General features: G+C 43.6%; 1 protein-coding gene across 1 annotated transcript in view; it reads right to left on the reverse strand.

The window, feature by feature from the left end:
• ACAA2 (acetyl-CoA acyltransferase 2) overlaps positions 1–27556 on the reverse strand; it is a 173936-nt gene that overhangs the window by 12225 nt on the left and 134155 nt on the right. The window contains exon 8 of the mRNA XM_085629668.1: positions 25514–25584. Within this exon, the coding sequence (XP_085485794.1) occupies positions 25514–25584 (71 nt within the window). The remainder of the gene's footprint in view (positions 1–25513; positions 25585–27556) is intronic.

Here is a 27556-nt window from a genome sequence, read left to right on the forward strand (position 1 = left end):
AAATAACAGAACTGTACCTTCGTTGAGCGCCTCCTATAAGCAATTCTGCCTACAACCGACATCTGTTGGCTGGAAGATGCACACCATTTCAGAACTAATCATCTGTATATGTCAAGCAAAGCAACTTAGTTTCTACATCCGCACCCTCTCGGGCAGCTGCTGCTGAGACAATATTTATATTTACAGGAACTTGTGATTTGCGACATCTCTCTAGAGCAACTTTCCAATAAGATCTTGCCATTGGCTCCGCTCCTCGTAAAGTACTTAGAACGCCCCGCCCCCACTCCCCGAGCCCAATGATAAGTGCGGCTTCTTACCAAGTTCCTCTGAGGTGATAAAGCGCAAACAATAATTCCTCAATACACAAATTAGCTGCGCAGCTTCAGGGACGGATTCCGATATAAGGCGACGCCCTTCCATCGGAAGTACGGATCAGCTTGTTTCTCAATTTTATTGGTGACCCCCCACTCAGGAGGGATTAGGGGAAACTGGCGGAAGTCGGCGCACGTGCATCATGAGCTCAAAGGGCACCCAAGAGAGAAAGGGAGTGAGAATATCAGAGAAATGCGGTTTAAGGGCAGAGAGGAAAGAAAGGTCAAAATATGAATCTCTCTATATTAATGACAGACTTCTTGTGTGCTTGATTCTATCAAATGTATTTATTCAGTTTGCTAATTCCTTGCTACCTTTTTTATAAGTACTGTTGTATATTGTACCTATGTTTCTAATTACTTCAATAAAGCTCTTTAAACTGAAAATATGAAAAATGCAATGCTGTGGGATGAACTAAAAGCAGACAATAGGCATGGTGGATACATGTAGAGCGGGATACAGGTCAGGGATAGGAAGCTGACAGTAGATTAGATTGGAAGATGGATTGCGGGGAGAGGTGGGGTCAAGGAGGAGATGGCCTCATTTATAAGGTTATAAGGCGTAAGAAAAGGAAGGGGGTAGCAAGGGATTTAGGTGGTTGCACAGGGAGGGCCTGTGGCGTTGCAAAGATGATGATCGTGTAAAGGCATCGAGAGACCGGGGGCAAGCGCAAACATCGCTGGCCCACTGAATGTAAAAATAGTGCGCTAAAGACACGATAAATAAACACCAAGTAAAGACACTTGTAAAAGGGGCAGTCTCCAGGAAAGTGAAAACACACCCAAAGGCGGGACAAAGACGAGAGTTTCAACAATAAAATGAAAGGAATTACGAAAGGCACATTAATCTGCAAATGGGAAGTGGTGGGATTGGTCTAACCCCCCAGAGAGATTACTTAATGCCTTGCAGAGCAGCACATGCGTGCCGACTCTAGGCTCGACTTAAAAAGGAATGCTCTTAGGAGTGCAGCCTTCTGTCATACATAGGACTGGTACAGTACAGGCCTCACCACCACGAAATGTATTCATATACAGACATTGATGGTAAGTTTCAAACACACACAGTTTAGGCATAGCATGGAGAGAAAGAGTTCAAGCTTCTTATACACACAAAACGAATCGCATGACCATCAGTAGTGGACAAGTGTCTTACAAACAACATAAAAGAAGAGAGGCAAGAGCACTGCACATGCTACGTCACCCCCCTCCCACCAACAAAATAGCAGAGCAATAGATTATGGCCCCCGGGAACCCATCCAGAGGCTGAAGTTTAAGGATAAGGGAGGGGGTGGGAGGGTGTGTCCCTTCATAGGCCGATTAAGGCCCCAGGGACCCCATCTTAGGGGGTCACTCCTTTTATTTTTTGATAAGGGGGTGGCTCAACCCTTCTAACCACGCCTATATAGGCCCTGGTGACCCCACCCCTTGGGCTAAAATACTCATTAATAGAGAAAGGCAGGAGCACAGACCCCTTCCCGGGTCACCAATGTGCCCCGGGAACCCCATCCCCAGTGCAAACATGTAGGTATAGGTGAGCGGGGAGTCGGGACTCTCTCCCCGAGCCTTAAAAGGCCCTAGGGTCTCCATCTGATGGGGCCGGCACAAACACTGTGTCCCAGAGTGCCCACCCCCAGGACACAGTAATATCGCTGCCCGCAAGACCACACGCAGAGAAAGTCAGTGTGCTCCCACCTGCTGAAAACTTTGAAAATGCTCCAATCAAACAGATGCTCCCACGCAAAGTGCACTTTCAAGGTATTTATTGGCAGAAAAAGCCAGCTTCAATTCTTGAACACTATACAGCAGTCCCCAACCCAGCACGTTTCGGACATGACGTCTTTCTTCAAAGGTGACACATAAAACACTGCCACATTGCTCCCTATTTACCCCCTTGATTGCACATGAATCTCAAGTGAGCTGCATGCTGGTCAAAAATGCATTATGGGATAGGGAGTCTAAATATGATTAATGTGGGTTGCAGTGAAACATATGTCCAAATAAAACTTTTTCGCTGCCAGTGTCCACAGTGCCAAAGTCAGTTTCATAATCTAAACCTGGTTCCGTATATCGCCGTCCACAAACATACCACGGACCCGTTTCGGACAGGACGTCCTTCTTCAAAGGCGACAAATAAAACACTGCCACACTGCTCCCTATTTATCCCCTTGGTTGCACATCAACCTGAAGTGAGCTGCATGCTCAAGTGATGTCAAGCCCGAAACGCGTTGGCATGGGCACTGTCGTATGGTGTTCAAGAATCGAAGCAGTTTCTTTTTTGCCATTAATATATATACACACACACATATACTTACATACCTACACACACACACCCACACATATATACATAATATATATACACACACACACACTCACTGAAAAACCCATAGTTAAAAACAGAGTTATGGTTCTGGCTCAAACGTGACAACTCAATTTCCCTATGGTTAAAATGTACACAAGACATGCTTTATCTTGTGCCACCCATTGTGTTCTTATTCTTTATTTTTTTGTTTCAGGACTTTTTGCAAGTTGGTATTTTGGATATGGTGATCAGTCTGTGTTGTGTGTACTAGTAACCATAACTGGCGAATTTCAGTGGTTTGCCATATTTAAACCAGTACCACAGCTCTGCTTTAACTACTTTTTTCAGTGATTAAATGTTTTTAAATAAAAGTACCCAATTTCTAAACTCTACTACGCACAGCTAGGCCTTCGCCCAACCCTATGCGTCAGCCATTCCTGATGCATACAGCAGTGTGCAGCGGGGGCTGGGAGCAGGGCTTAACTATGGGCCATCCCACAATATAACCCCCTAAACCCACCATACCAACAAGCATCATTTATGTACTTAATATCAACACAAATCAATCAATCAGCATTTGTATAGCGCAGCACTGTTACTCCCAGGGGTATCTGGGCGCAAATAACCCCACATTTCACCCATCTCTACCTCATAGTTTCTAAGCAACAAAAATACCAACCACTCAGTCCACAAACACACAACTTAAGTCACTCACCAGTCTATCATCCATTGCTGAATTCAAACTCATGAAACCAGACCCTCTTGCTCCACCTCTCAATTATACCTCTTCCACCTTTAAAATACGTTATAGAAAGCCACCCCTCATAACCTACATCTCATTTTCTATCATTCAACAATGCTGCTATTCGAAGACAACTGCACAGTCCATCACCTAATTACAACCACACTCCTTACCACCCACACAATACCCCATCAAAATGCCTTATGAGACTGTTGGATAAGGATACCAACACCCAAAACCAACTCAGTTTCAGTCCTGCTACAGATAACACAATCGCCAACAGCAAACCATCTACAACCTCCAGAGACCATACTTGCTCTCCGGCAGCACAAAATTCACAGCACCTCCAAAACAGTTCCAAAAACAAGCATTGGCACAGCCAATAGGTCTCGCCTTTGGGACCTTATAAGTGCATAACTAAATACTTATAAGGTCCCAAAAGCGAGACCTATTGGCTATGCCAAGCGGCCGCGAAAGTGAAAGTGATCGCGATCACGTTCAAACATCAAAGCAGCCGTGAAATTGAAAGTAATTGCGGTAAAGCACGGCGCGCGCCCGTGCACATGAAAAAGCAAAAACTAATGGCCCCTCACATTATAGGAGTTGTTACGCACCTATTCAGTGTAGTGGTCATCTATTCCTCTACTGTCCCTCGCCACCGGGTTTTACCCCGCTGTGACAAACAGCAAAAAAAAAACAAGCATTGGCATAGCCAAAAGGTCTCGCCTTTGGGACCTTATAAGTGTTTAGCCATGCAACAGTTGCATAACTAAATACTTATAAGGTCCCAAAAGCGAGACCTATTGGCTATGCAAAGCGGCCGTGAAAGTGAAAGTAATCGCGGTAAAGCGCGGCGCGCGCACCCGCGCACATGCACTGTAGCTCTAGGCTGGCCTGGTAGCACTTTTTGGAGCCCTCTCAATAAGTCTCGCCAGACCAGCGCATGCGCTGGGTAAGGCGAGACCTAACAAGTACTACACCTTCAACCTATTGACAGAACCTAACTTACTCTTCATAACTGAAACATGACTGGGGCACAACATGGCTCCACAATGGATGAATCGGGTCCACCAGGTGATCAAACCTTTACCAACCACAGGCAAAAGAGGAGGCAGCTCAGCTGTCATTGCGTTCTCCCTTACAAACCACCACGTAGCAATGGAGAATTCCCAAACATCTTTCTGGACACAGATTCAAACATACTTACCAAATATTCAGACCTATGCATCCTTGTTGACCTGAACTTATGGTTAGAATTAGACACACTAAACATACAATTGCTCATTACAAAACCAACACAAGTTGCAGGACACCCCTTAGAAGACATTTACGGCAACCCAGACCTAGTCGCATTCCAAAGGATTACTCCGATCACACAGACAACCACCTGGTTGCCTTTCAACATGAAACACCACAACTCACCCCAGCAAAACTCAGCTTACCCAAAAATACCTAGCAACCCCGGAACAAGCTGAATTTGGAGAGCCTAGAAACCCAGATTACTACCAACACGGATCTGAACACAATAAACTCAGTTAAAAAATTATGTGATTGGCTTCATGAAGCATATACATTAATTCAACAGAAAACATCCAGACAGAGGGAAAAAAACCTTAGACGAATGTAGATTTAACCCCTTCTGTGCCCATGACGTGCTGGACTCGTCATGGAGCGCAGTCGCGCTGTGCCCATGACAAGTCCAGCACGTCATGAGGCATTCCCTGGGGAATCCCTCTGGTGCGGGCACCAGAGGGATTCCCTTTAATTAAAAAAAGCCTTGGGAGCTGGGGAAGAGCTTCCCCAGCTCCCGAGGCCCCCCTCCTTTCAGTGTAATGATGATCGACGCGCACGTCGCGCCGACGTCATTACACTGAAAGTGAAACTGAAATGAGCCAAGAGGCTAATTTCAGTTTCACTTTCTACGTGCTTAGGGGGCTATCTCAGCCCCCTGAGCACGTAGAAAGACGGGAGAGGTATCGTTGGTATCCCCAGTGGATCCCTGCTTGGCGATCGCCACAGGAGGGCGATCCCCAAGCAGGGATCCACCCACTAGACACCAGGGAGGGGAATGCGGTCCCTTGGGCAAGGGCCTTTGCTCCCCCCAAATAACGTTGGCACCATTGAGTCTTTTTGCCACCCCTGGGGGGCAGTAGCCCCCAATCTGCCCCCCCGGGGGGGGGCAAAAAGCCCACTAGACACCAGGGAATTAAAAAAAAATAAGAAATAGGGGTGGGGGCTGCCCAAAACGGGCAGGCCCATGCCCTCACCCCACCCCCCAATTACTACAGTCTTTCTGCCCCCCCACCGGGGCCAGATGGGGCATTGGCCCCTAATCTGCCCCTTCGGGGGGCAGAGAGCCCACTCTGCCCACTAAATACCTTTTTTAAGGTTGGGGGCTGCCCGAAACGGGCACGCCAATGCCCCCACCCACCCGCCACCATTACAGCCTTTCTGCCCCCCTGGGGGGCAGATGGGGATTGGCCCTCAATCTGCCCTGGGGGGGGCAAAAAGCCCACTAGACACCAAGGAATTAAAAAAAAAATAAAAATAAAAAATAGGGGTGGGGGCTGCCCAAAACAGGCAGGCCCATGCCCCCACCCCACCCCCCCCCAATTATTACAGTCTTTCTGCCCCCCCCCCCCCCCCTGTGGGGTAGATGGGGCATTGGCCCCTAAACTGCCCCTTCGGTGGGGCAGAAAGCCCACTAAACACCAGGGATTTATTTTTAGATTTTTTTTAGGGTGGGGGCTCACCAATGCCCCCACCCCCGCCACCATTACAGCCTTTCTGCCCCCCCGGAGGGCAGATGGGGCAGTAGCCCCCAATCTGCCCCCCCCCCCCGAGGGGCAGAAAGCCCACTATCCACCAGGGATCTTTTTTGCGCAATTGTTTCACACACATTTCTGAGGTACCATTTTTATCGGGAGACCCGGGGGAACGCTGGGTGGTAGGAAATATGTGTCAGCCCGGTGATGCCACAACTTTCCCACACGAAAATGTGTGAAAAAGGTGATGTTTTCAGCTAAATTTGACGTTTGCAGGGCATTCTGGGTAAGGAAACGTTGGGGGATCCATGCAAGCCATACCTCCATGGAAACCCCCGGGTGTCTAGTTTTCAGAAATGTGTGGGTTTGGTAGGTTTCCCAAGGTGGCCACCGAGCACCGGGCCAAAAACCCAAGTGACTCCCCTTGCAAAACCAGGTTGTTTTGAGACAGGCAATTTTCATGTCGCCTCACTACGTTTTGGGCCCTTGCCTGTCGCTGGTACTTGGGCCTCTCACACGAGTGAGGCACCGTTTTTAATCGGGAGACCCGGGGGAACGCTGGGTGGTAGGAAATTTGTGTCAGCCCGGTGATGCCACAACTTTCCCACACAAAAATGTGTGAAAAAGGTGAATTTTTCAGCTAAATTTGACGTTTGCAGGGCATTCTGGGTAGGGAAACGTTGGGGGATCCACGCAAGCCATACCTCCCTGGAATCCCCAGGGTGTCTAGTTTTCAGAAATGTGTGGGTTTAGTAGGTTTCCCTAGGTGCCGGCAGAGCTAGGGTTCAAAAACCACAGCTAGGCACTTTGCCAAAAAAAGTTCATTTTTCACTGCGAAATGGAGGTGTGTCCACGATGCGTTTTGCGCCGTTACCTGTCGCGGGCACTAGGCCGACCCACACAAGTGAGGTACCATTTTTCTCGGAAGACTTTGGGGAACACTGGGTGGGTGGAAATTTGGGGATCCAAGTAGATTCCAGAACTTTCCCCCACAGAAATATGGGGAAAATGTGTTTTTTTTGGGCAATTTTTGAGGTTTGCAAGGGATTCTGGGTAACAGAACGTGGTGGGACGCAGTCAAGTCACCCCATCCGGGATTCCCCTGGGTGTCTAGTTTTCAAAAATGTATAGGCTTGCTAGGTTTCCCTAGGTGCCGGCAGAGCTAGGGTTAAGAACTACAGCTAGGCACTTTGCTAAACAAGCATTTACAATGCAATGGTCTCGGCAATATTATAGGTAGAGCTATTGGTATTGCTCATTATTTTTTTATTATTTTTATATCCCTAAATAAATGGCATTGTCATTAGCTTTTTTTTGCATATGTGATACCTATTGCATTAGCAGAGAGAGAGTGAGGTAGTGAGATAGAGAGAGAGAGTGAGGTATTGAAATAGAGAGTGGGGTAGTGAGAGAGAGTGAGGTAGATAGAGAGTGAGGTAGTGAGATAGAGAGTGAGGTAGATCGAGAGTGAGGTAGTGAGATAGAGAGAGTGAGGTAGTGAAAGAGTGAGGTAGTGAGGGAGAGGGATGTTGTGAGGTAGTGATATATAAGCATCGAGTGATGTTGTGATGTAGTGAGATAGAGAGAAAGGTAGTGAAAGACAGAGTGAAAGTGAGTTAGTGAGATAGAAAGAGTGAGGTAGTGAGATAGAGAGTGATTGAGGTAGTGAGTGAGAGAGAGTGAAGTTGTGAGGTTGTGAGCTAGAGAGTGAGGTAGTGATGTTTTGAGAGAGAGAAGTTGTGAGGTAGTGAGATAGAGTGGAGTAGTGAGGTAGAGAGAGTTATGTAGTGAGAGAGTGAGGTAGTTAAACAGTGATGTAGTGAGGGAGAGGGATGTTGTGAAAGTGTGAGGTAGTGAGATAGAGTGGAGTAGTGAGGTAGAGAGAGTTATGTAGAGAGAGAGTGAGGTAGTGAAACAGTGATGTAGTGAGGGAGAGGGATGTTGTGAGATAGTGAGATGTAAGCAGAGTGGTGTTGTGATGTAGTGAGATAGAAAGAGTGAGGTAGAGAGATAGAGAGAGAGTGAAGTTGTGATATAGAGAGTGAGGTAGTGAGAGAGTGAGGTAGTGATCTTTTTAGTGAGAGAAGTAGTGAGATAGTGAGGTAGTGATATAGATAGAGGGGAGTAGTGATGTATAGAGAGTTATGTAGCCTTTTGAAGACAAATATTTTAAACATGGAATTATATCCAAAAGCACCTTCAGCCTCTTCACAGAACACCCATGCACTTCAGACAATAACTAAAAGCAACGTCTTCAACGGGTACCCCTTATGTTACTGCTAAAGTATGCAGGTACTGCACTCATTAGATATAAAACCCAAGAGGCATAAGCTTCCTTACTCTTGACTGCTCCCTCCAGATAATCTCTTATTATTTATACACACATCTACATTTCTCAATATATCCTATACCACACACAGCTGCTTCCTAACCAGGTTTACGATATACAGATACCTAACCATACATACACACATGAGAATGGTAATTTCTCAAAAGTGAAATCAATAAGAATGTGTTGCTTGTGATCTAAAGCATTCATCATCTCTTTTTATATCGACTAAAGAAGCCTTCGACCTCAAGGTGTTTCATTCCTATTTTTTGGGCCCATGAGTAACACTGAATGGCCGTTACCATTCCTTTCCATATATGACTGCTCGTTATTATAAATAGCCCCATAGTACAACTGGAATAAAACACTACAAGCCACTTCTGATACCACTTGTAGGATAAATAGACCATCATAATTTCGAAAACTTCGCTTTCAACACAAATGATCAGTCCGCGTATTATAAATAAATGAATTTGAAATTCTGGTTCTATTTGTGAAATTTGAGTTAAACATCTGGCATGCAGTATTGTGTGATGTCGTAACGCATACAAGTGTTCTTTGTACACACAGACCAGCGCCATCCTAGACTGGTTACTTCACTTTAATGGGTTACAATTGGAACAACCAGTAAGATCACCATAGTTTTGATATGCAATGTCAAAATGGATCAGAAAATATCCCAGAAAAAAGCGGCTCACCTGGTTATTGGGAGGGTAGGACATGCAGCGTATAGGCGTACAAATGAAACACACACTTTTACTGGAAAAGGCAACCAACGCTTTCACGGAAGCGCCTTTACAGAGTTCATGATCTGAGTATTTACCGCTTGACTTGTAGAACATTTGACATCCAAATTACGCAGAAAAAAAGACGTTCAAAGATAACATAATCCGTGCTTTGCTAACTGCAGAGCGGATCTGCTTACTGAGAGACAAAGCAGTGATAAAAGCCTAACAGTTTAAATGTCAATGCAAGGGGAGTGCTAAGCGAGCCATTGCCAAGTTGTAGCCACGTAAAAAAGTGACTGTAAGGAATCCAAAAAAAAGAAACTACATAGCAGAAAACCACTATAGGAGGAATAAAGAAGCAGGGCTGGTAACACAAACACACGGTGCAAAACTACGATGGAGAAAATACAGGAGACGAGAAACCAGAAGTACAGAGTGCGGGAACAAACAAGAAATTCCGCAGCCAAAAAAAACAGAAAAAGGAAGCAGGTACACATTAGATCCAAAGCAGAATAACAGGAGCCAAGCAAATAAAACGGTGGCCAACAAACTAAGAAACCGACTGCCCTACTGTACGTGATGGGTGGCCACTACTTAACAGGGCCGGACTGGGAACCACAACCGGCCCTGGCAAAGTGCTCGGCCGGCCCCCTCGGGTGCCGCCGAGCTCTGTGCCAGGGCCGGTTTTCGGCCGATTTTGTTACAGGGCCGAGCTACTTAATAGTAAAATCGTGCAGCTGCGTGTTTGGACTGCGGCTGTCTGCTGACTTTTCACCCCGATCTGGAGCCAAAGAAGTTCAAGGATAACCGAGACAAAGCGGGTGGATAAGCTGGTAGCCATCTTGACAGAGAGTATATACTTATTTTTGTAAAGAACAACTTTCCAGGAAAGAAACGTACATCTTCCTATGCGATATGCAAGTGTGTTGTAATGTGTTCAGGTATCTGTATTTTGTTTTGGAAATTTCCTGTGAATCAAATTAAACGACAACATTCTATGATTATTATAACAGTTCCTTATAGTAGCGCACAGCGTAAACTTGGAAAATCCATGACTTCAGAATTATGAAGATCTACATCACTAAAGAACACCATTTTTCAAATTTGGACGTATATTTTTTTACTTGCAGCATTCGGGCAAAGCGACAGTTTACTTTCATAAATTACAACTGGAGAGCCTAAACTGGAATGGCCAAATATCGACAATACAGTTCAATCTACTAGGTGGGAGGCGTTGCTCGGCTCTGACAGTCCCTTTTTTATGCCTACTGGGAGCAAGAAGTAGGACGCTCTTGCGGCTGTCTGAAGTCTCGTTGGTTTTTCCTTTTACTGGCGATTGTTTGTGTTAGAGCCAGTTTACTACAGCTTCAAAATGGCCTCGGGAAGCGGGGTAGGTATCCGATCTTTGGACCACAGAAACATGAGGGATCACTGAGTGCCGCTGCGATTTAAGGGATTGGGCCGATGGGGGTATTAGTCTGAATTTGAAACTGGAAAGTTCCTTGGGAAAGAGCAGAAAAGTGAGGGTTTGGTAGAGTGAATGGACCTGAGTAGGTAACAAGCACACCACTGCCTTCCTCCGAGGCGAAGCAGAAATGCCTCGGAGAAAGGCAGCGGCGTTTCCGGATTCGGGGGCGTGTTTTTCTGTTCTCCTCTTGCCATTGGCTGGAGGAGATAATTAGAAAAGTTGCAAAAAACACGCCCCCGAATCCGAAAAGGACGGGGCCTGTTCGGAGTGACGAACCTCTTCTCCAATGGCTGGCCAGCATTCAAGAGGCCAGCCAATGGAGAAGAGGGGCGGGTTCAAGCCCCTCTTCTCCAAGTCATTATATCTCGCGAGCGAGACTGCGCAAGTGCAGCCTTCGCTAGCCGAGACCTAAAAAGGGTAATTTTGTATTGTGAAAATGTGGTGTGTTCACGTTGGGTTTTGAGCCATTTCCTGTCGTGGGCACTATGCCTACCCCTACAAGTGAGGTACCATTTTTATCGGGAGACTTAGGGTAATTCAGATTTGTAAAGGAACTGTTATTACTTTCGATGCATTTCTGCCTTCCAAATGAAAGACATTGTGTAAAAAATAAGTCTTTCTAAAAAATGACTGATAATTCTCATGCTAGTAGGAGTATTACCAAATTCGGAAATGTGCAATATCTACTGTTTCTAAACTCTATATTTTGTTCCCATTTCAGAAATACATAGGTGTCTTTCATACCGATTTTTCCATGTACATGTTTTTACAGAATAATTACTATATACCCGGTACATAATAAAAAACCATTGCAAGTTGCTGCTCAGTTTTTGGCTCTGGGTTCATCGGGTTCTTGGTGAACCTACAAGTCCTATATATCCCCACAACCAGTAATGTCCAGCTGATGTAACGGTATATTGCTTTCAAAGAGCTGTCATAATTAGAAGAAGTTACAGGTGAAAATGTTGACACAAAAGGCGCTTTTTTTCAACAAATTTTCAATTTATCCTATATTTAACTGTTAGTTTCTATAAAGAAACCTTGATGGATCTACACAAATTACCCCTTGCTGAATTCAGAATTTTGTCTACTTCTCTAAACTGTATAGCTTTCCAGGATCCATTATTGCTTTTGTACCCATTTCTACCATTAACTGGAAGGAGGTCGAAAGCACAAAAAATAGCAAAAATAGGCCATGTCCCAGAAAAATGCCAAAACTGTGTAAAAAATGTTGAGTTTCTGACAAAAGTCTGGTATCCTCTAAAAGCTGGGAAAATTGTGATTTCAGCCCCACAAACCCTTTTTTGATAACACTTGCAGGGAAAAACCCAGATGCTTTCATTTGCAACCCGTTTTTCCCATTTCCCCCCCCAAAAAAAAAAAAAATAAATAAATTGCTGTATTTTGGCTCATTTCTGTGACCCCCCCAGGGGAATCCACAAACCCTGAGTACCTTCAGAATCCCCATGATGTTGGAAGAAAAGGACGCAAATTTGGCGTGGATACCTTATGTGGTCAAAAAGTTACAGGGGCCTCAGCGCGCACTACCCCAAATAGCCAAAAAAGGGCGTGGGAGGGGTAAAAGGCCTGGCAGCGAAGGGGTTAAAAACGGGAATAAATAAATAAAACCAACAAAGCTTCAATGGACTGAACTCAAAACAAACAGCCCTCAAGGCAAAATATGCCTACACAGACATAACAGAATGTGCATAACAGTGTTTCACTCTCACTTGGATCACATCTTACCGACTCAATTGAACACGTTTGATCCATACTCCTCTTTCTCATCAAAACCGTAAAGCATAAAAGCAGGTGTCACTCAAGTATTTATAATCTCACCCCTCCTTTTCAACATCCACATGAAATCTTTACCAGAACTAATCAAGGTTTTGAAGCTATGTGCTATACACCCAGACACGTGCTATACACACAGATACTTATTAAATTGGAAAGCTCCATGGACACTAGAAACACAAAACATTTCATATGCCTCTGGGTCAGTAACCAGTGGATGACATACAGCAACCTCAGTTGAACACCTACAAAACTGAAATGCCTACCTGTGGAGACAACCTTAATTTCTCAAAAACTACGGAACGGATTTACACCAATTAAAAAAAAAAACACAATCTGTGGACCAAGATCTAGTTTCCTGCCATATTTGGTGTAATTTCGTTCAGCAGCTTTTGCGCAGCCCTTCTTAAAGAAGTCTATAGAATACGCATGGAGATTTTGCATTTTGGGACCCCCCCTTTATTTGTTACTCCCCAAAAACTGCACTGAGAACCATAACAGCTTCAGAAGACAAGTCAAGAGCTGTCTCTTTCCTAAATAATAACAATACTCACAACCAAAAATCCACAGCAAAAGTATGTACACACTATTACAAAAAAAAAAATACCTCTGCTTTGTATATACCAATGTGTGTCAATTTTACCTTACACATTTACATAGGTCAGTGAATAGCAACATGGTAAGTATATGATTATTGGTCTGTACTTTGTAAAGGCATGGCACTGTTTTGTATGTATGTATATACAAGAGGTATGCAAAAGGTTACAGGGATATTATAGTGAGGAATTTGCATTTAAAAAAATCTTAGAAATTCACTGAAAAAAACAAAGGTTACAAGGATACAGTTAGGCTCAGGTTTCACTCGTACAAAACCAGTGAAATTCAGCAGTTCTAATTAGCTAAGCTAACTATAACACCCCCCCCCTGCAATGCACTGCTTATGACCTTACATATGACATCACTCATGACATGGTCAGTGACATCACTGATGACATCTCAAATGACATCACTGATAGCCAATAGTTAGTTCTAGTTACAACCAAAGTTTCCATAGAAAAAGCGTGTTTTGTTTGGCACCAAATCTTCACAACATTTTTTAAAAAACTTCCCCTTTCTGGTTCAGCTGTTGTGTTGAAAGTTTCTGGGTGATCCTTCAAGCGGGGGCCAAGAGAAAAGGAGGGGTCCCAAAACACGTTTCCCCCATGTTAGGTTTATGGGGAGTTTTCATTTTTTGAGCACGACTACAGCCCAAAACACTGAATGGAATTACACCAAATTTGGCAGAAAGCTAGATGTTAGTCCAGAAAGCATACTTTTTATGATTTTGTGTAAATCCCTTCAGTAGTTTCAGAGATATTTAAGTTTAAAAAATATAACTATCTGGGGACACAAGTCCTTGCAGTGAACTCTCGGATCCTACTGAAATTTGATTGGCTGCCAACACTTAAACCAGGGTGAGATCAGGGCACCCAGGCTACAGGCCGGGCCCCGAGGAATGGGGTCCCTGGGGCCGGAAGGTGGGCCGGTCAGCCCCCTCCCTTTTACTAAAAAAGAAAGACATGTAAAAAGGGGCAGGCCCAGGGGAATGAGGTCCTTGGGGCCAAAATAGACCGGGAAGGGGGCAACGTGGCCCCCCCCCACCCCATTCCAAAACTTCCTGGCACTGGGGGATGTGGCTATGCAGCCCCCTTCCTTAAAATCAGAAAATAAAAACCACCTGGAAACTCGCCTGACACCTCACCCCCTTTCTCCATCACTCTGAAAATATGCCTCCTGGCATGCTGCTTGTTGGGGGATGAAGTTCCCTTGGCTCCAGAGGGTCCTTGGGGACCAACTCGCCCTTCGGTTACCTCCAGTAAATCACACTCAACGTGATCGCTGAGAGGTCTTCGGAGACCGTGCCCCCATTCTTCACCACTGTGCAAATGCAAATACAAGTAAAAAAAAAAACCCCATAAAAATTCACTAAATAACAAAAGGTTACAGGGACGTTATAGTTAGGAAATAGAATTTTAAAAAACCTTAAAAATTCACAGGAAAAAAACTAAAAAAAGAGACGTTATAGTTAGGCTGAGATTTCACTCATACAAAACCAATGAAATTTGGCAGTTATAATTACCCGAGATAACTATAACTAATGCCTCCGCAATTCACTGCTTGTTTCATCACGTTACATCACTCATGACATGGTCAGTGACATCACTCATGACATCTCAAATGACATCACGGATTACATCCTCCACGGAACCACTCGCACACCCACTCACGACCCCATAGTACCTTTTGTACGGCCACTGACGCACACTCACATACCCATTCACAAACCCATACCAGTACTCATATACCCACTAACTCACTCTTCTATAGAGGCTGTCACGCACCCACTCACTCCTACCGCCACTCACACAACCATTCAATCACACATACAGCCACTCATATAGCCACATGCTCACCCATACAGCTACTGGCACGCCACTTATTTACCGATACATTATTCACCAACCCACTCACTCACCATACATCCTCTTCACACAGCCACTCACCCATACAAACACTCAAACAACCATTTTCATACCCATTCACACATCCATACAAGTATTCACACATCCGCTCACTCACCCATACAGCCATTCACACACAATACAATGCAATACAGTCACTCACCAACTTACTTAACCAAACACCCGCTTAAACAGCTGCTCACTCACCCACACAGCCACTTACACACCGAGCCACACACTCATACAGCCATCCAGACACCCACTCACTCATGCAGTCACTAAATACCCACATACCCACCCATAGAGCCATTCACTCACTCATACAGCCACTGACAGACCCACTAACTTAACAATACCACCACTCACACAGCTTGTCACTCACCCACACAGCTACTCACACACCCAAACTGCCACTTACACACCCAAACACACAAGGATACACAGTCATACAACCATTCACTTAATATACATTTTATTAGAAGTAGTATCACTCAGTAGTAGTGCACCTAGTATACAAATTTAACTGTTTAACACCCATAAACTATTGAAAACACTTGCACTCACTTGATGGTGTCATCAGTGATATCATTTGAGATGTCATCAAAAAAATTATAATTAAATTATATATATATCCCTATAACCTTTGTTTTTTTCAGAGGGAAAAAAATTATAATTATATAACGTTCTATATTTATTTGTAAGGATAGCTATTTGTGTTATTTGCACATATCATACCAAAACATTGTATGGTTTCAGCCTAAGAACTATGTCTCAAATTATCAATGGCCTAATCAAAGTACCAATTTTGTTTCTGCACCTGCACTTTACTGGTCTTAAGAGATTTAGCAGTAATGGTTCAAATTATGATTTTGCCGATTTTATAAATTTGGGATTTTGCAGTATTTGTACATCATGATATTTGTATGGTATCAATTATTGTAGTTAAACCAGTATTTGTACTAAGATAGTATCTATAATAGATGTATAGTCTGTTTACTATTTTCATTGTGCCACCTAAGAGGTCACATGGTGCATGCTGTATAAAGGCTCTCTTAATCGCCCATCTTTTTACGTGAATAAGCCCAGAAGGTGGGCGAAACGCGTCATCTTGCCGTGTACAGCGTGATCAAATAAAGAGGAAAAAGAAGCACTCAACTGGTGTCCGTGTCCGGTTCCAGCCGATCGCTGAGGGAGTTTGGTGTGGATTATTAATTGCTCTGGAGCAGGCTTTGCTCGAATCACGGACCCCTTCCTCTGTCGCGGGTCAAACTGTCTTCAGCCTACGTTGTGAATTTGGAATTCCGGAAGGAGTACTCGCTGTTGACTCCTTGCATCCAGAAGTAATTTGCGGTTGAACACGATTGGGGAAATCGAAGGCGCGCGGGTCGGAGGACTCGCGAGTCGTTGCTGGAACCACCGGTAAGCCGCGCCGATACTGAACTGTGCAAGTGGGGAGGTGTGCAACAAACTGCAAGTTCAGCACTGACGAGAAATACAGGGACGAGGATACTGGGGCTCCAGTTATCGCTACATTGTCCCCAGTTTACCATAGTTGCTGTCACTAGCGCTGAACTCAAAGGATATGATATTCGGGCTCTAACATGGCAAACGAGATAATACAAGAAAGGGAAGCAGCAGCGCTTGAACTGTTTACCAATTTACCATTGATTACAGAATCAGGACAGAATAGATAAGAAGCTACAAGTTCACCAGATGATGAAGTGAAAACGCTCTTAAAAAGATTAGAAAAATTATTGAAATCGGAGGTCACAAAGTGGTGGAAGCAGAAATCCTTAGAAAAATATGTAGAAGTGGGGAGGATTCCGCGTGGTTTGCGGATAATGATTGCCCCTAGCTTTGACAAACCTAATTCAGATATGCTAAAAGAGTGGGCTAATAGTACCTTGGAAGCCTCTATGCATTTAGTGGAAATTTTAATAAAGTATGCAAGAATAGACTGCGACATTATCCTGAAGAAATAGAGCAAATTAATGAAGAGCTAACCAATTCTGATCTCCAGGAGTTGATTACAAAAAACTAAAATGAAATAAAAATACGCCTCAAGAAGCAAGAGGACATCATAAAAACAAGAAATGCATACAAGTTCTCAAGTGATAAGCTCGACTATGAGACAGGGCAAATTTTTACGTTTGCTAGAAAATATGACTTCCTGAAACGAAAGCAGCAGCCAGCAACAAATATCAATGAGGAACAGGCCAGATCCAATGCAGAGCATAACTTACGATCTATGTCAGAATTAAGTTCAGTGCAAAGTGAAATAGTATCAGACAAAGGTGACCTGAATAGGCACCATGCAATGGAAGCTATGGGAACCCTCACCCCATCTGAAGAACTTTATTTTTTACAGCGGGCCAGGCTGCAAACACTCAGACCGCAGAAAGCTTCACAACAGCAAGGGAGCGGCACAACCAAAGAAGGAAAGCAAGAAGGAAGTGCAGGCAACTTAAAAGACAACAGAACAAAAAGTGGAACAAGAAGCAATAACTAAAATAAAAACAGTGGTCAACCTGTCTACCATAGAATTAAATAAGGCAGAAATTGAACTTCTCTCACTGGGGCTATCCTATTACCCCGAGAGCAGTTTAGATTATGCTCAAAGACGAGTGGATATTTATCAGTTTAGCCGGAAAATGAAGCTGAAGAAATACTTTGCTATTAAAAACTCAAAGACGACAACCAATTCTGATCAGATGATTAACATAGAAACTGTCAACCCTGCAACGCAATCTGTCCTACAAATTTCTGACATTCCACTGCTGCGTACGTTGGTATCATTATCAGGGTCAATAATGAGGAGACTCCAAGTAACACTCAAAAAATTTTAAAAGTGGGCATAAAATCTTCATCCGTCCAGGCAAGCCCATTCAAACCAAAGTCTACCTTTATTCCAATCAGTCACGATACGCCATTGATATCTATCAGGATGTGGTGATAGAAGATATCAAAAAGCTTTGATTATCGACCAGGGGCACAAAGAAAAGAGGGAAATTTAAAAACAAAGGTTACTGAGATCCAATTAAAAAGCTTCAGGAACACAGCAAAATAATAATAAATAAATCAGATAAAGGAGGTTATATTGTTTTATGGCGTAGAAATGAATACCTAGCAGAAGCCCATAAACACCTGGACGATATCAGTTATTACAGCAAGGTCACGACTCAGCAATTTAAAGCAACTAAAGAAATATGTATGCAGAAACTCAAATGTAAAAGAGAAGACTTGCTAACCACTGAGGAACTATCTTTTGTAAAGACTGAATTCCCTGTGACACCTATCATGTATTTTATTCCCAAAATACATAAGGGGACTACTCCAGTCCCAGGACGACCCATCATAAATGCTAGAGGAGGAATGCTTGAAAAAATGTCTGAATATGCAGACTATTATTTGCAAGATCTAGTCACTATGCTGCCCTCCCATATAAAGGACACAAATTACTTTTTAAAGAAAATTCATGGTATTCAGTGGACAGCAGAGTGTCAGTTGATTACATTAGATATATGTGCACTGTACACTAGTATAAATCATGCTGACGGGATTAATGCTGCGGAATTCTTTTTAATGAACAGGCCTATAGGAACATGCAGACATGGCAAAATGATTGTCGAAATGATTCGTTTCTGTTTAGACAACAACTTTTTCATGTTTAATAATGACATGTACCAGCAGATACGAGGAGTTGTCATGGGAGCCTGCTTCTCCCCCTGCTACACGTGTTTACACGTAGGCTGGTGGAAGGAGCAGGTTCTCAAGACAGCACACAAGGAGATCTGGGGTAAATGCATCCTTTGTTGAATGTGTTTCATCCATGACATATTTTTGATATGGAAGGGTTCACAGGAATCTGCCAGAGCTTTTATTGAGGTCATTAACAATAGCCTCGATTTACAATTTACAGCCACAGTGGACCATGACGCTATTGATTTCCTAGATGTCCATCTCTATATTGAGAAAGACAAATTGGAGACTACTCCCCATAGAAAGAAAACTGCAGGTAATTCAACGCTGCATGCGTCGAGTTTTCATCCGGGTCACTTAATAAGGAGTATCCCCTATGGGGAATTCCGAAGATTGCGCCGATTATGTAGCACGGATGAAGCATTTTAAAGCTGCATCAGAGAGAGTAGCAGCAGATTTAGAGCTAGAGGATATGACAATACTATCATTTCACAAGCCCTAGCAAAAGTAAAAACAAAGCACATACTGTTCTGTTGAATAGTAAAGAGGTGTCAGACATAGAATCAGTAATCACTCAAGAGAAAGCTTAAGAGAAAGAAAAAGAAAAATAATACAGCAGTCAGCATAGAAAGATCAGGACCATTATTAATAAACATTGGTCAATGATTCAGACTGATGCAGTTTTGGGTAGCATGTTTCCTATACAGCCTACTCTGACGTTTAGAAAGGCTAAGTCAATGCACACAGACCTAGTAAAAAGTAGTCCGGAATTAGCTCCTAACCAACCCAAACCCAACACCATGTGGTTGGGTACTACAAATGGTTTTCTGAAATGTAGTTCAATCCGCACATTCAAATTTGGTATAAATACAACACAATACACCACAGTTGCGGGGGAGATACTCGTGCCGTACTGAGTATGCGGTTTACATGTTAACTTGCTCCTGCAAACTTAAATACATAGGCAGCACTAAATTGCCTGTACACATGCACATCCTCTAACATATAAGAGCTATCGTCAACTCTGATATGACTTACCCAGTAGCCAGGCATTTTAAATCGGTGCATGGTAGTAATCTTAATGATTTAAAATATTTTGTCATTGCTTCAATACCCCCACTAAGAAGAGGGGGCAATAGGGAAAAACTCTTAAGAAAACTTGAATTCAAATTCATACTAGATTTAGACACTAGAGTTACAAATGGACCGAACAATGGGGAGGAGTTACATAACTTCCTCTAATACCTACAATTATTTGTAAAACTGTTGAAATCTTTACATTATCATGCCCTGATGAAGTTCCATTAAAAGGAACGAAACGCGTTGGCTGTTGTCCTGTGTGTTCCTATTTTAAATATGAAGATGAATAAAGGACTTTTTTGAATAAGACAGCATTTACGGACTTGTTACTCCATTCCTGGTGCTGCCTCCACTTTTCTTCAAAAAGTTTCTCTCGGGTTTCCCAGTGAGATGCATCTGCAGCAGGTCTTTGAGACGTTTGGCACAGGAGTCATTGACTTATGGGACTTTGAAATTGATGTGCTCAACACTAGTCGGCTGTGGGATCTTTTGTTTGTCCACATTTATATATATACACCCACACACAAATATACACATATACATGTTATCAAATTTAATAAAAACTCCCTTTAAAAGCGCTCTTCTGCTGCTTAGAGGGTCGGTTGACGCAGCAGCATATATATGAAATACCTAGGATGCAATTAAGAACGTTTTCTCCCATCCAGTCTTGTTTCTCCCATCCCTCCTCCAAGGTAGAGAGGCCTACCATGTCCCCCAGTGGTCCACCATTCCAGTACTATGGGGAGTTGTGCGTTAGGCCAGTGTGGTTAGAATTAAGAATCTAATTTGATACACTGCTGTACAAAAACTGGCAAACAATACACAAGGAATTGTCTGATTAACTGTTGGGAGAGAGGAAACGGTTTTCTGATAGGAGAGGTGAGAGGAGTGGCGCCGCGGCCAGGGCGACTGAGTCCGGAATCTGGGGATCACGGTTCGATCCCCAGCGGCCGATTAGCCCAGCACCATGTGACTCTGGGCAATGCTTGCTTAATCTTCCTGACGGCCCGAGCGCCTAGAGACCCTTACGGGTGATTGTTCGCGCTTTACAAATATGGATTATTATTATACAATACTGTGACAAGGAACGGTTTGGCTGTTAGCTGGTAAATGGCAATTCTCGTTTGATACACACTTGAAACAAAGCTTTGCAAAATCTGTCAAAACAACTATAGAGGGCTCGTTTGATGCCTGTTTGAAAGTAAAAGTTATTTGTTTTATACAGGTATGATGCATAACATTGTGCAAAACAAATGATTTCCGCGAAAGGTGCCCCTAGGGCAAGAAATAAGTGGTATTCTTCTAAATGTCGGGCTGCCAAGGGGGAACTCATTTCCGCAGTGAAAAGTAAGGTTCCAGGCAATATTAGATTGGCGAGGAAATTCTATAAAAAAGTTGTGGCGGAGGCGAGGGAGGCCCACGATTACAGTTTTTGGTGGGACCTAGTGGAGGCAAGCGCCAGGAAGGACTCCAAGGGGTTTTGGGATCTGCTGAGAGCTAGGGACAAACCTCTTGATTCCCAGTTTACTTGTAACATTCCGGGTGATCTCTGGTTTGCCCACTTCTCCAAACTGTACTCTGTCCATAGTGGGGAATCCCACCTAAACATGGGCCCTCTCGCCAGCTTACCAGCCGAGATTCCCATCATTGCCTGCCCCTTCAGCACTGAGGAAGTTGCAAGGGCAATCAGTTGTATTGTATCTAATAAGGCTGCTGGACCGGATGGTATTCCGGGCGACTTGCTGAAAAAATATCCATTACCGTGGAGTAGATTAATTGCCACACTTTTGAATGAGGCTGTGTTGGGAGGTTCTCTCCCTGACTCATGGAGGGGCGCTGAGGTCGTCCCTATTTTTAAAAAAGGCTGTCGGGACGACCCAGCCAATTATCGCCCTATTAGCCTGCTTGACTCATCTCAAAAGGTTGCGGGCAAAGTGATACTAGGCAGGATCCTGCAATGGGTTGAAGAAAATCAGGTTCTGTCAGATTTCCAGGCAGGTTTTAGATCAGGGATGGGCACCATCGAACAGACGTTTCGCCTTTTAATGATATACTGGAAAGTGGTCGTGCTGGGCGGGGGCAGCTTGTATTTAGTCTTCATAGACTTGCGAACTGCCTTCGACCTGGTCCCTCGAGTCCAATTGTGGAATGTCTTAGGTAGGTTGGGTTTACCTCCCTATTTGTTGGCCTTGCTCATAAAGTTTCATGATAGCAACTTTGCCCAGATTAGATGGGGTACCCAGGGGGAGAAGACATCTCGTATTTCCGTAGATAGGGGCGTCCGCCAGGGATGTGTGCTTGCCCCCACTCTGTTCTCTCTTTATGTTAACGGAGTGGTGGACCATCTGCTTCAACAGCCGTCAGATGCACCATCATTGGCTGGTAGGAAAGTTCCTACGCTCCTTTTTGCGGATGATACCCTCCTAATTTCAAAGTCACCAGTAGGTATCCAAAAGTTGCTTTCTAGCTTTAAGGCCTTTTGTGATACCAAGGGCCTGTCTATAAACATAAGCAAGACCAAATTCCTTGTTCTTAACCCTCCCAGGAAAGCGGTTGTTCCTCCTACCCTGGACTCTGTCTCTCTTGATAGAGTCAACGAATTCGACTACCTAGGTATTCGACTGTGTGTTAATATGAGTTGGAAGGCGCACCACCAAAAGGTGTTTTTGACCCACAAGAGGGTCGCAGGGGCCCTGCTCAAGGAACAACGTGCCTCCGCTTTAAAACCTATTGGGGCACCACTTGATATCTACAGGGCAAGGGTGGTGAGTGCAGTATTGTATGGTGCGGAACTGTGGGGTACACAAAGAGTTGACATCTTGACACACCTTGAAAATAATTTCCATAAAGATCTTATGAAGTTACCCCACAGCACCCCCACAATACCTCTCTTGCTAGATGCAGGCACACGCCCAATTTCCGAGCAAGCTAGGCTACGTCCCCTTTTATTATGGGCCAGGATATGGAACGTCCCTGAATTGAGTAGCTATGCAGATGCCCTCAGCGAAATTTTATCCTTATCTGGCTGGTATAAGGTAATCTGGCTCAGGGAGGTTAAGCGACTTCTTTATGAGCTGGGCTTAGGAGAGGCTTGGGTCAACAGAACAGCACCTTCAAAACAAATGCTTAAGAAGATTTATTGGCTCTGGGTGGATAATGAGAGGTTGCGTAACCCTAATCATTGCAAATCTGTCGCCCAGTTCCTGCTAGTTAAGGAAATCCCTTTTAGAGAACCTTACCTGGACTCAATCCTTAACCCGGGTGACAGAGCACTATACTTTAAATTCAGGGTGGGTGTTCTTCCTCTAGGATTTTTCACCTCTACTTGGAAACCTCCATTCCAAACCATTCCTTATTGCCCCTTTTGTGACTCAAGGGTGGAGTCTATAGCTCATTTGTTGTTTGAGTGCCATGCTTACTCTGCGCCCAGGTCGAGATGGTTGAAGCCTCTATGTAGGAGACTAGGCACAAGATCACATTTGGAAGCTCTACGCATATTGCGCTCAGATGCCTGTCCCTTTTTTGCCTGTTGTATGGCTAAATTTTTGGGTTGGGCTTGGAGGATAAGAACTGCAAGGAAACAGTTGTTACAGTAATGTGTTCTTTTTATAACTTTTAAATATTAGACAGTATATGGAATTTAATAAGCTTTTACCTTGTAATAGTAATGTATTATTTGTTATTTATTGTGGGATATGTGTTGTATTGTTGTGCTTTTATGACAAAACTGTCGAAATAAAGCTATCTCATATAGCAAAACAAATGAGAACGGCCTGCCTGATTTGTTAGAATATAACTTTCTGCAAAGCTAAAGCAAAATATCCTATAAATAAGTCTGCTTTTCCATAATGGGATTTGGAGCAAATTCAGATCTGCCTCATGCCAAAAGAGTAAATGGTTATTGCAGTATTTTTTCTCGGTTTTGAGAAGTAAATAACCTACATTTTTGCCATTTTTAAATATGAAAGATAAAACTATGACAGAGGCATAATCAGCCCGATTAACTATACAAGCAGAAAAAATATGGAATAATGTATTTTCTCCATCTGCTTAGCCATATATTTCATATGTAAGGAGTTAGATATGTCATATTTGGGAATGAATTTGTTATAGTAACAGTCCGTAACCACGCTGAAGTGTCTATAGGTGCTAGAGAGAACAAGGGTGGCATGCTTAAAAAGTTCTAATCAACAACTTGAGCAGAAAACTCAGGTCATTAAGTTGTTTAATGAATCTAACGAGTTTCTGGAAGAGCTCTAGCTAAAGGTATTTAGTACCAAATAGTACATGTCCGCATTGAAAAGGATTGTACTCCAAAGCAGACCCTCAAGCTGTGTCCGGGGAGGGGGGGGGGGGCAGTCTACAGTGTCATGTCATCATTGGTTCAAAAAGATCCAAGTTTATCAAGTATTACAGAGGGAAGACTGTGAACTATTAAAGGGACCATGGGACTGCTTAAGTAGAAGAACAAAGGGGCATAAACCCGGTAAACCCTGCATGGCCTAGCCTTATCTTTTATATAGTATTCTACGTGTGCAAGCATGCTAAATGTTCAAGAAAGAAGAAATAAAGGACATCAGGGCCGTATTATGGTAAGGGCGCACTGCCTCTCTATCACCATCAATGTGTTGCCCCCAGGGGAGCCACAAACTCGGACCTGCCTGTCGGAAGCTCATTCGTGAAAAAAAGTGTGGGCTGCTTCAAGCCGTCTTTCACTGTGCAGGCAGCATCTGCCTGCACTTCAATGCACCCAGGGAAGCCACAAACTCGGACCTGCCTGTTGGAAGCTCATTCGTGAAAAAAAGTGTGGCTGCTTCAAGCCGTCTTTCACTGTGCAGGCAGCATCTGCCTGCACTTCAATGCACCCAGGGAAGCCACAAACTCGGACCTGCCTGTTGGAAGCTCATTCGTGAAAAAAAGTGTGGCTGCTTCAAGCCGTCTTTCACTGTGCAAGCAGCATCTGCCTGCACTTCAAAGAAGAGCGATATCAAGGCATGACAAGTGCAGTGAATAAGTGCACCCGCCTTCAGGAGAATGTCTGGGGGTGGGCAGGGGGGTACCCCATTCACAACCTCAGGAGGGCTGCCCTTCAGGACGCACAGACTTCCCCATCTGTTTTGTGGCACAGTGTCATCACGCCTCCCATGGTTTCATTAACTCTGAACCTGCATAAATCGTACATAATTCTAGTATAAAGTTTTACATGCATTAGTAGGCACATTTTGGAATGCCTATTATTTCAGATTCTAGGTTGCCCTTGACAGAATATACCTTTCGCCAAGCTTAGATGTTTTGCTTCTCGTCTGATATCCACTAACTGGAGAATGAGAAGTTGGGATTATCACATGATGTCAAAGGTTTTAGGTGGCTGTCCTCTCCTTAAGAACTAAAGTAAGCATTGGAAGCAATAGATGATCACAGGATAAAAGATTATGTTACAGCAGACAGTGCTGCAATCTTGTTTACTGGATATGTAAACATGCAATACCATTTAGGAAGATAATATAAACCGTCAGCAGGCGTATTACTTTCCAGGTTTAAGGGAATGTAATTATTGAATATAACATCAAAATGCTTAACTTCCAAGTAGGACGTGTAAATTGCTTACCTGAAGAGGAGCAGAAATATCGTTCTGATGCCAGAGACACTCCACTACAAAGAATCAACCTTGAGGCAGCTAATCGTGTTGAATACAGAACTCGCAAATGCAATAATAAATTAATATGCAGTTTCGTACCTCTACCAAGTCCATGTCTTTCAGAGAAAGTCCTGCTTTCTTAAGAGCTCCATTAATAGCTGGTACTGGACCTAATAAAAAGCAGTTTTAGTCATTTGCAACCATTCTCATAATCATACACAGGACAGAAAATATCATTTAAAAGACATCTAAATATCCTAAAGGCCTATGGTATCAAAATAGAATCTGGATTTTGTTTACCTAGAAGCCATTTGATAAACACCAAGTACCTGTAACAATTTGTAATAAGGAATTAATACATTCAGAGGCTAAACAAGGTTTATTTTAATGTTCACGTACCCACAATCTGAACATAGGAGGCTCATTTTCTCGTACAAGTTTCATACATGGGATCAAATTTGTCCTTAATAGGATAATCCGATAAAATTCAGGAAAAATAGCTTTTGGCTTGACTTTCAGGGCAAGAGCCACTTTCATGTCTCTAGCTTCCATAACTGAATTATCTATGGCAGAATTACATTTTCACTAACCAGAAGTGCCACCTTGATGCTGATGACTTTGTTGTAATCTGTATGCGTAAAACATAAGTTGTGTGTGCTACCAAAATCTGCAATTCTCAGAATGGTTATCAAAATGCTTAACATGTGAAATAGTGTGGAACAGCACTCTTTTACTTTATTGAAAAGGTTAGAGATAAGCGAGGTTAAGGATTAGAGCAAAATGGAGGTTCTAAAGGGTATTGTTATTTATTTCTTAATTATAGCCTATATAAAGCACAAGCTGTTACCTTACAGGTATCCAGGCAGTGCGAGCTTTTATGTTATCATATCGGCTGTAAAGTGAGCACAAAGAAGACCATATGGTCACTTAGGGGAGAGTCAAGTCTTCAAGGCCTTCCTGAAGTTCAGTAGATCGGTTGATGTTCTGGGTGTAAGTGGCGACTTGTTCCATAATTGCTTTAACTGTAAAGGCTCGGTCGCCTTGTCTGGTCTTACGGAATCTGGTTACACGTAGGAGGTTTGCTGAAGCTGAACAGAGGCATCTGCCTGGGGTATCTCGCTTTAGGCTCCGTTGTAGGGACACAGGGCCAATGCCCTGAAGGGCCTTGAAGACAATACACCTAGACTCAAAAGCTGCCCTCCGTTTCAGAGAAAGACATAGTAGTTCCTTCATGTAATCAGATGCAGATGATCTAAGAGGTCTGTTTAATGCAAATTTGGCTTGGACTCTATGCAGTATGTTAATAAGATAGTCCATGCCCCAAGTAGCAGCGCGTTACAGTATTCTGACCTGCTAAAAAGAACGCTACGCACTATCGGAGATTTAGCTTGATCTGGCAGCTGTGGGAGAGCCACGAGTAGTAAACCAGTGATTGTTTACAGCTTTACACTAAACTGTTTACATCATTTCTGAAATACAAATAGAGGCCTACAAATGCCTCCACAACACTGGACCCCAATACCTCAATGAAAGAATCTCCTTCCACCTACCCAAAAGAAGCCTCCCGGTCCGCCGACATCCCCGCATCCACAGAGCCAAAACAGGTGGAAGAGCCTTCTCTTACATCGCGGCCAAGACCTGGAACGAGCTCCCGATCAACATCAGACGCGGCCCCTCCCTGAACATCTTCAGGAAGACACTCAAGTCCTGGCTTTTTGACTGAATGTGCGTATCCCACCCCCAGCACCTTGAGACCCTCTTGGGTGAGTATGGCGCTTACAATTCACCTGGTTGATTGAGGCAGCCTCAAGCGACCTTACATTTCCCTGGGTTGTTAGATTCTACATCGAGAAACAGAATGCTACATATGTATGTAATAGATGCTAAATGTTATTCAGGGACCTGTCCGTACGGACCTGTATATTTTGGCCAGGTTTGGGAAGGCTTTTGACCCCCTTAAGTCACACAGGGTGGTGGCTTTTAAAGCCTGTCTTGTGAAAGAGCGCTCCCTTCCTAAAAGGCACGCTGCACCTCACTCAACTTTTCACAAACCTGAACAAAGACACCTTGTTTCTCACTGAAACATGGCTATGTCCAGAATTTAATATCAATATATGTCATGCTAATTTTACAGCATTGTGT

This window comes from Triturus cristatus, chromosome 2_1 (genome assembly GCF_964204655.1).
Source record: "Triturus cristatus chromosome 2_1, aTriCri1.1, whole genome shotgun sequence".
NCBI classification, from domain to species: Eukaryota; Metazoa; Chordata; class Amphibia; order Caudata; family Salamandridae; genus Triturus; species Triturus cristatus.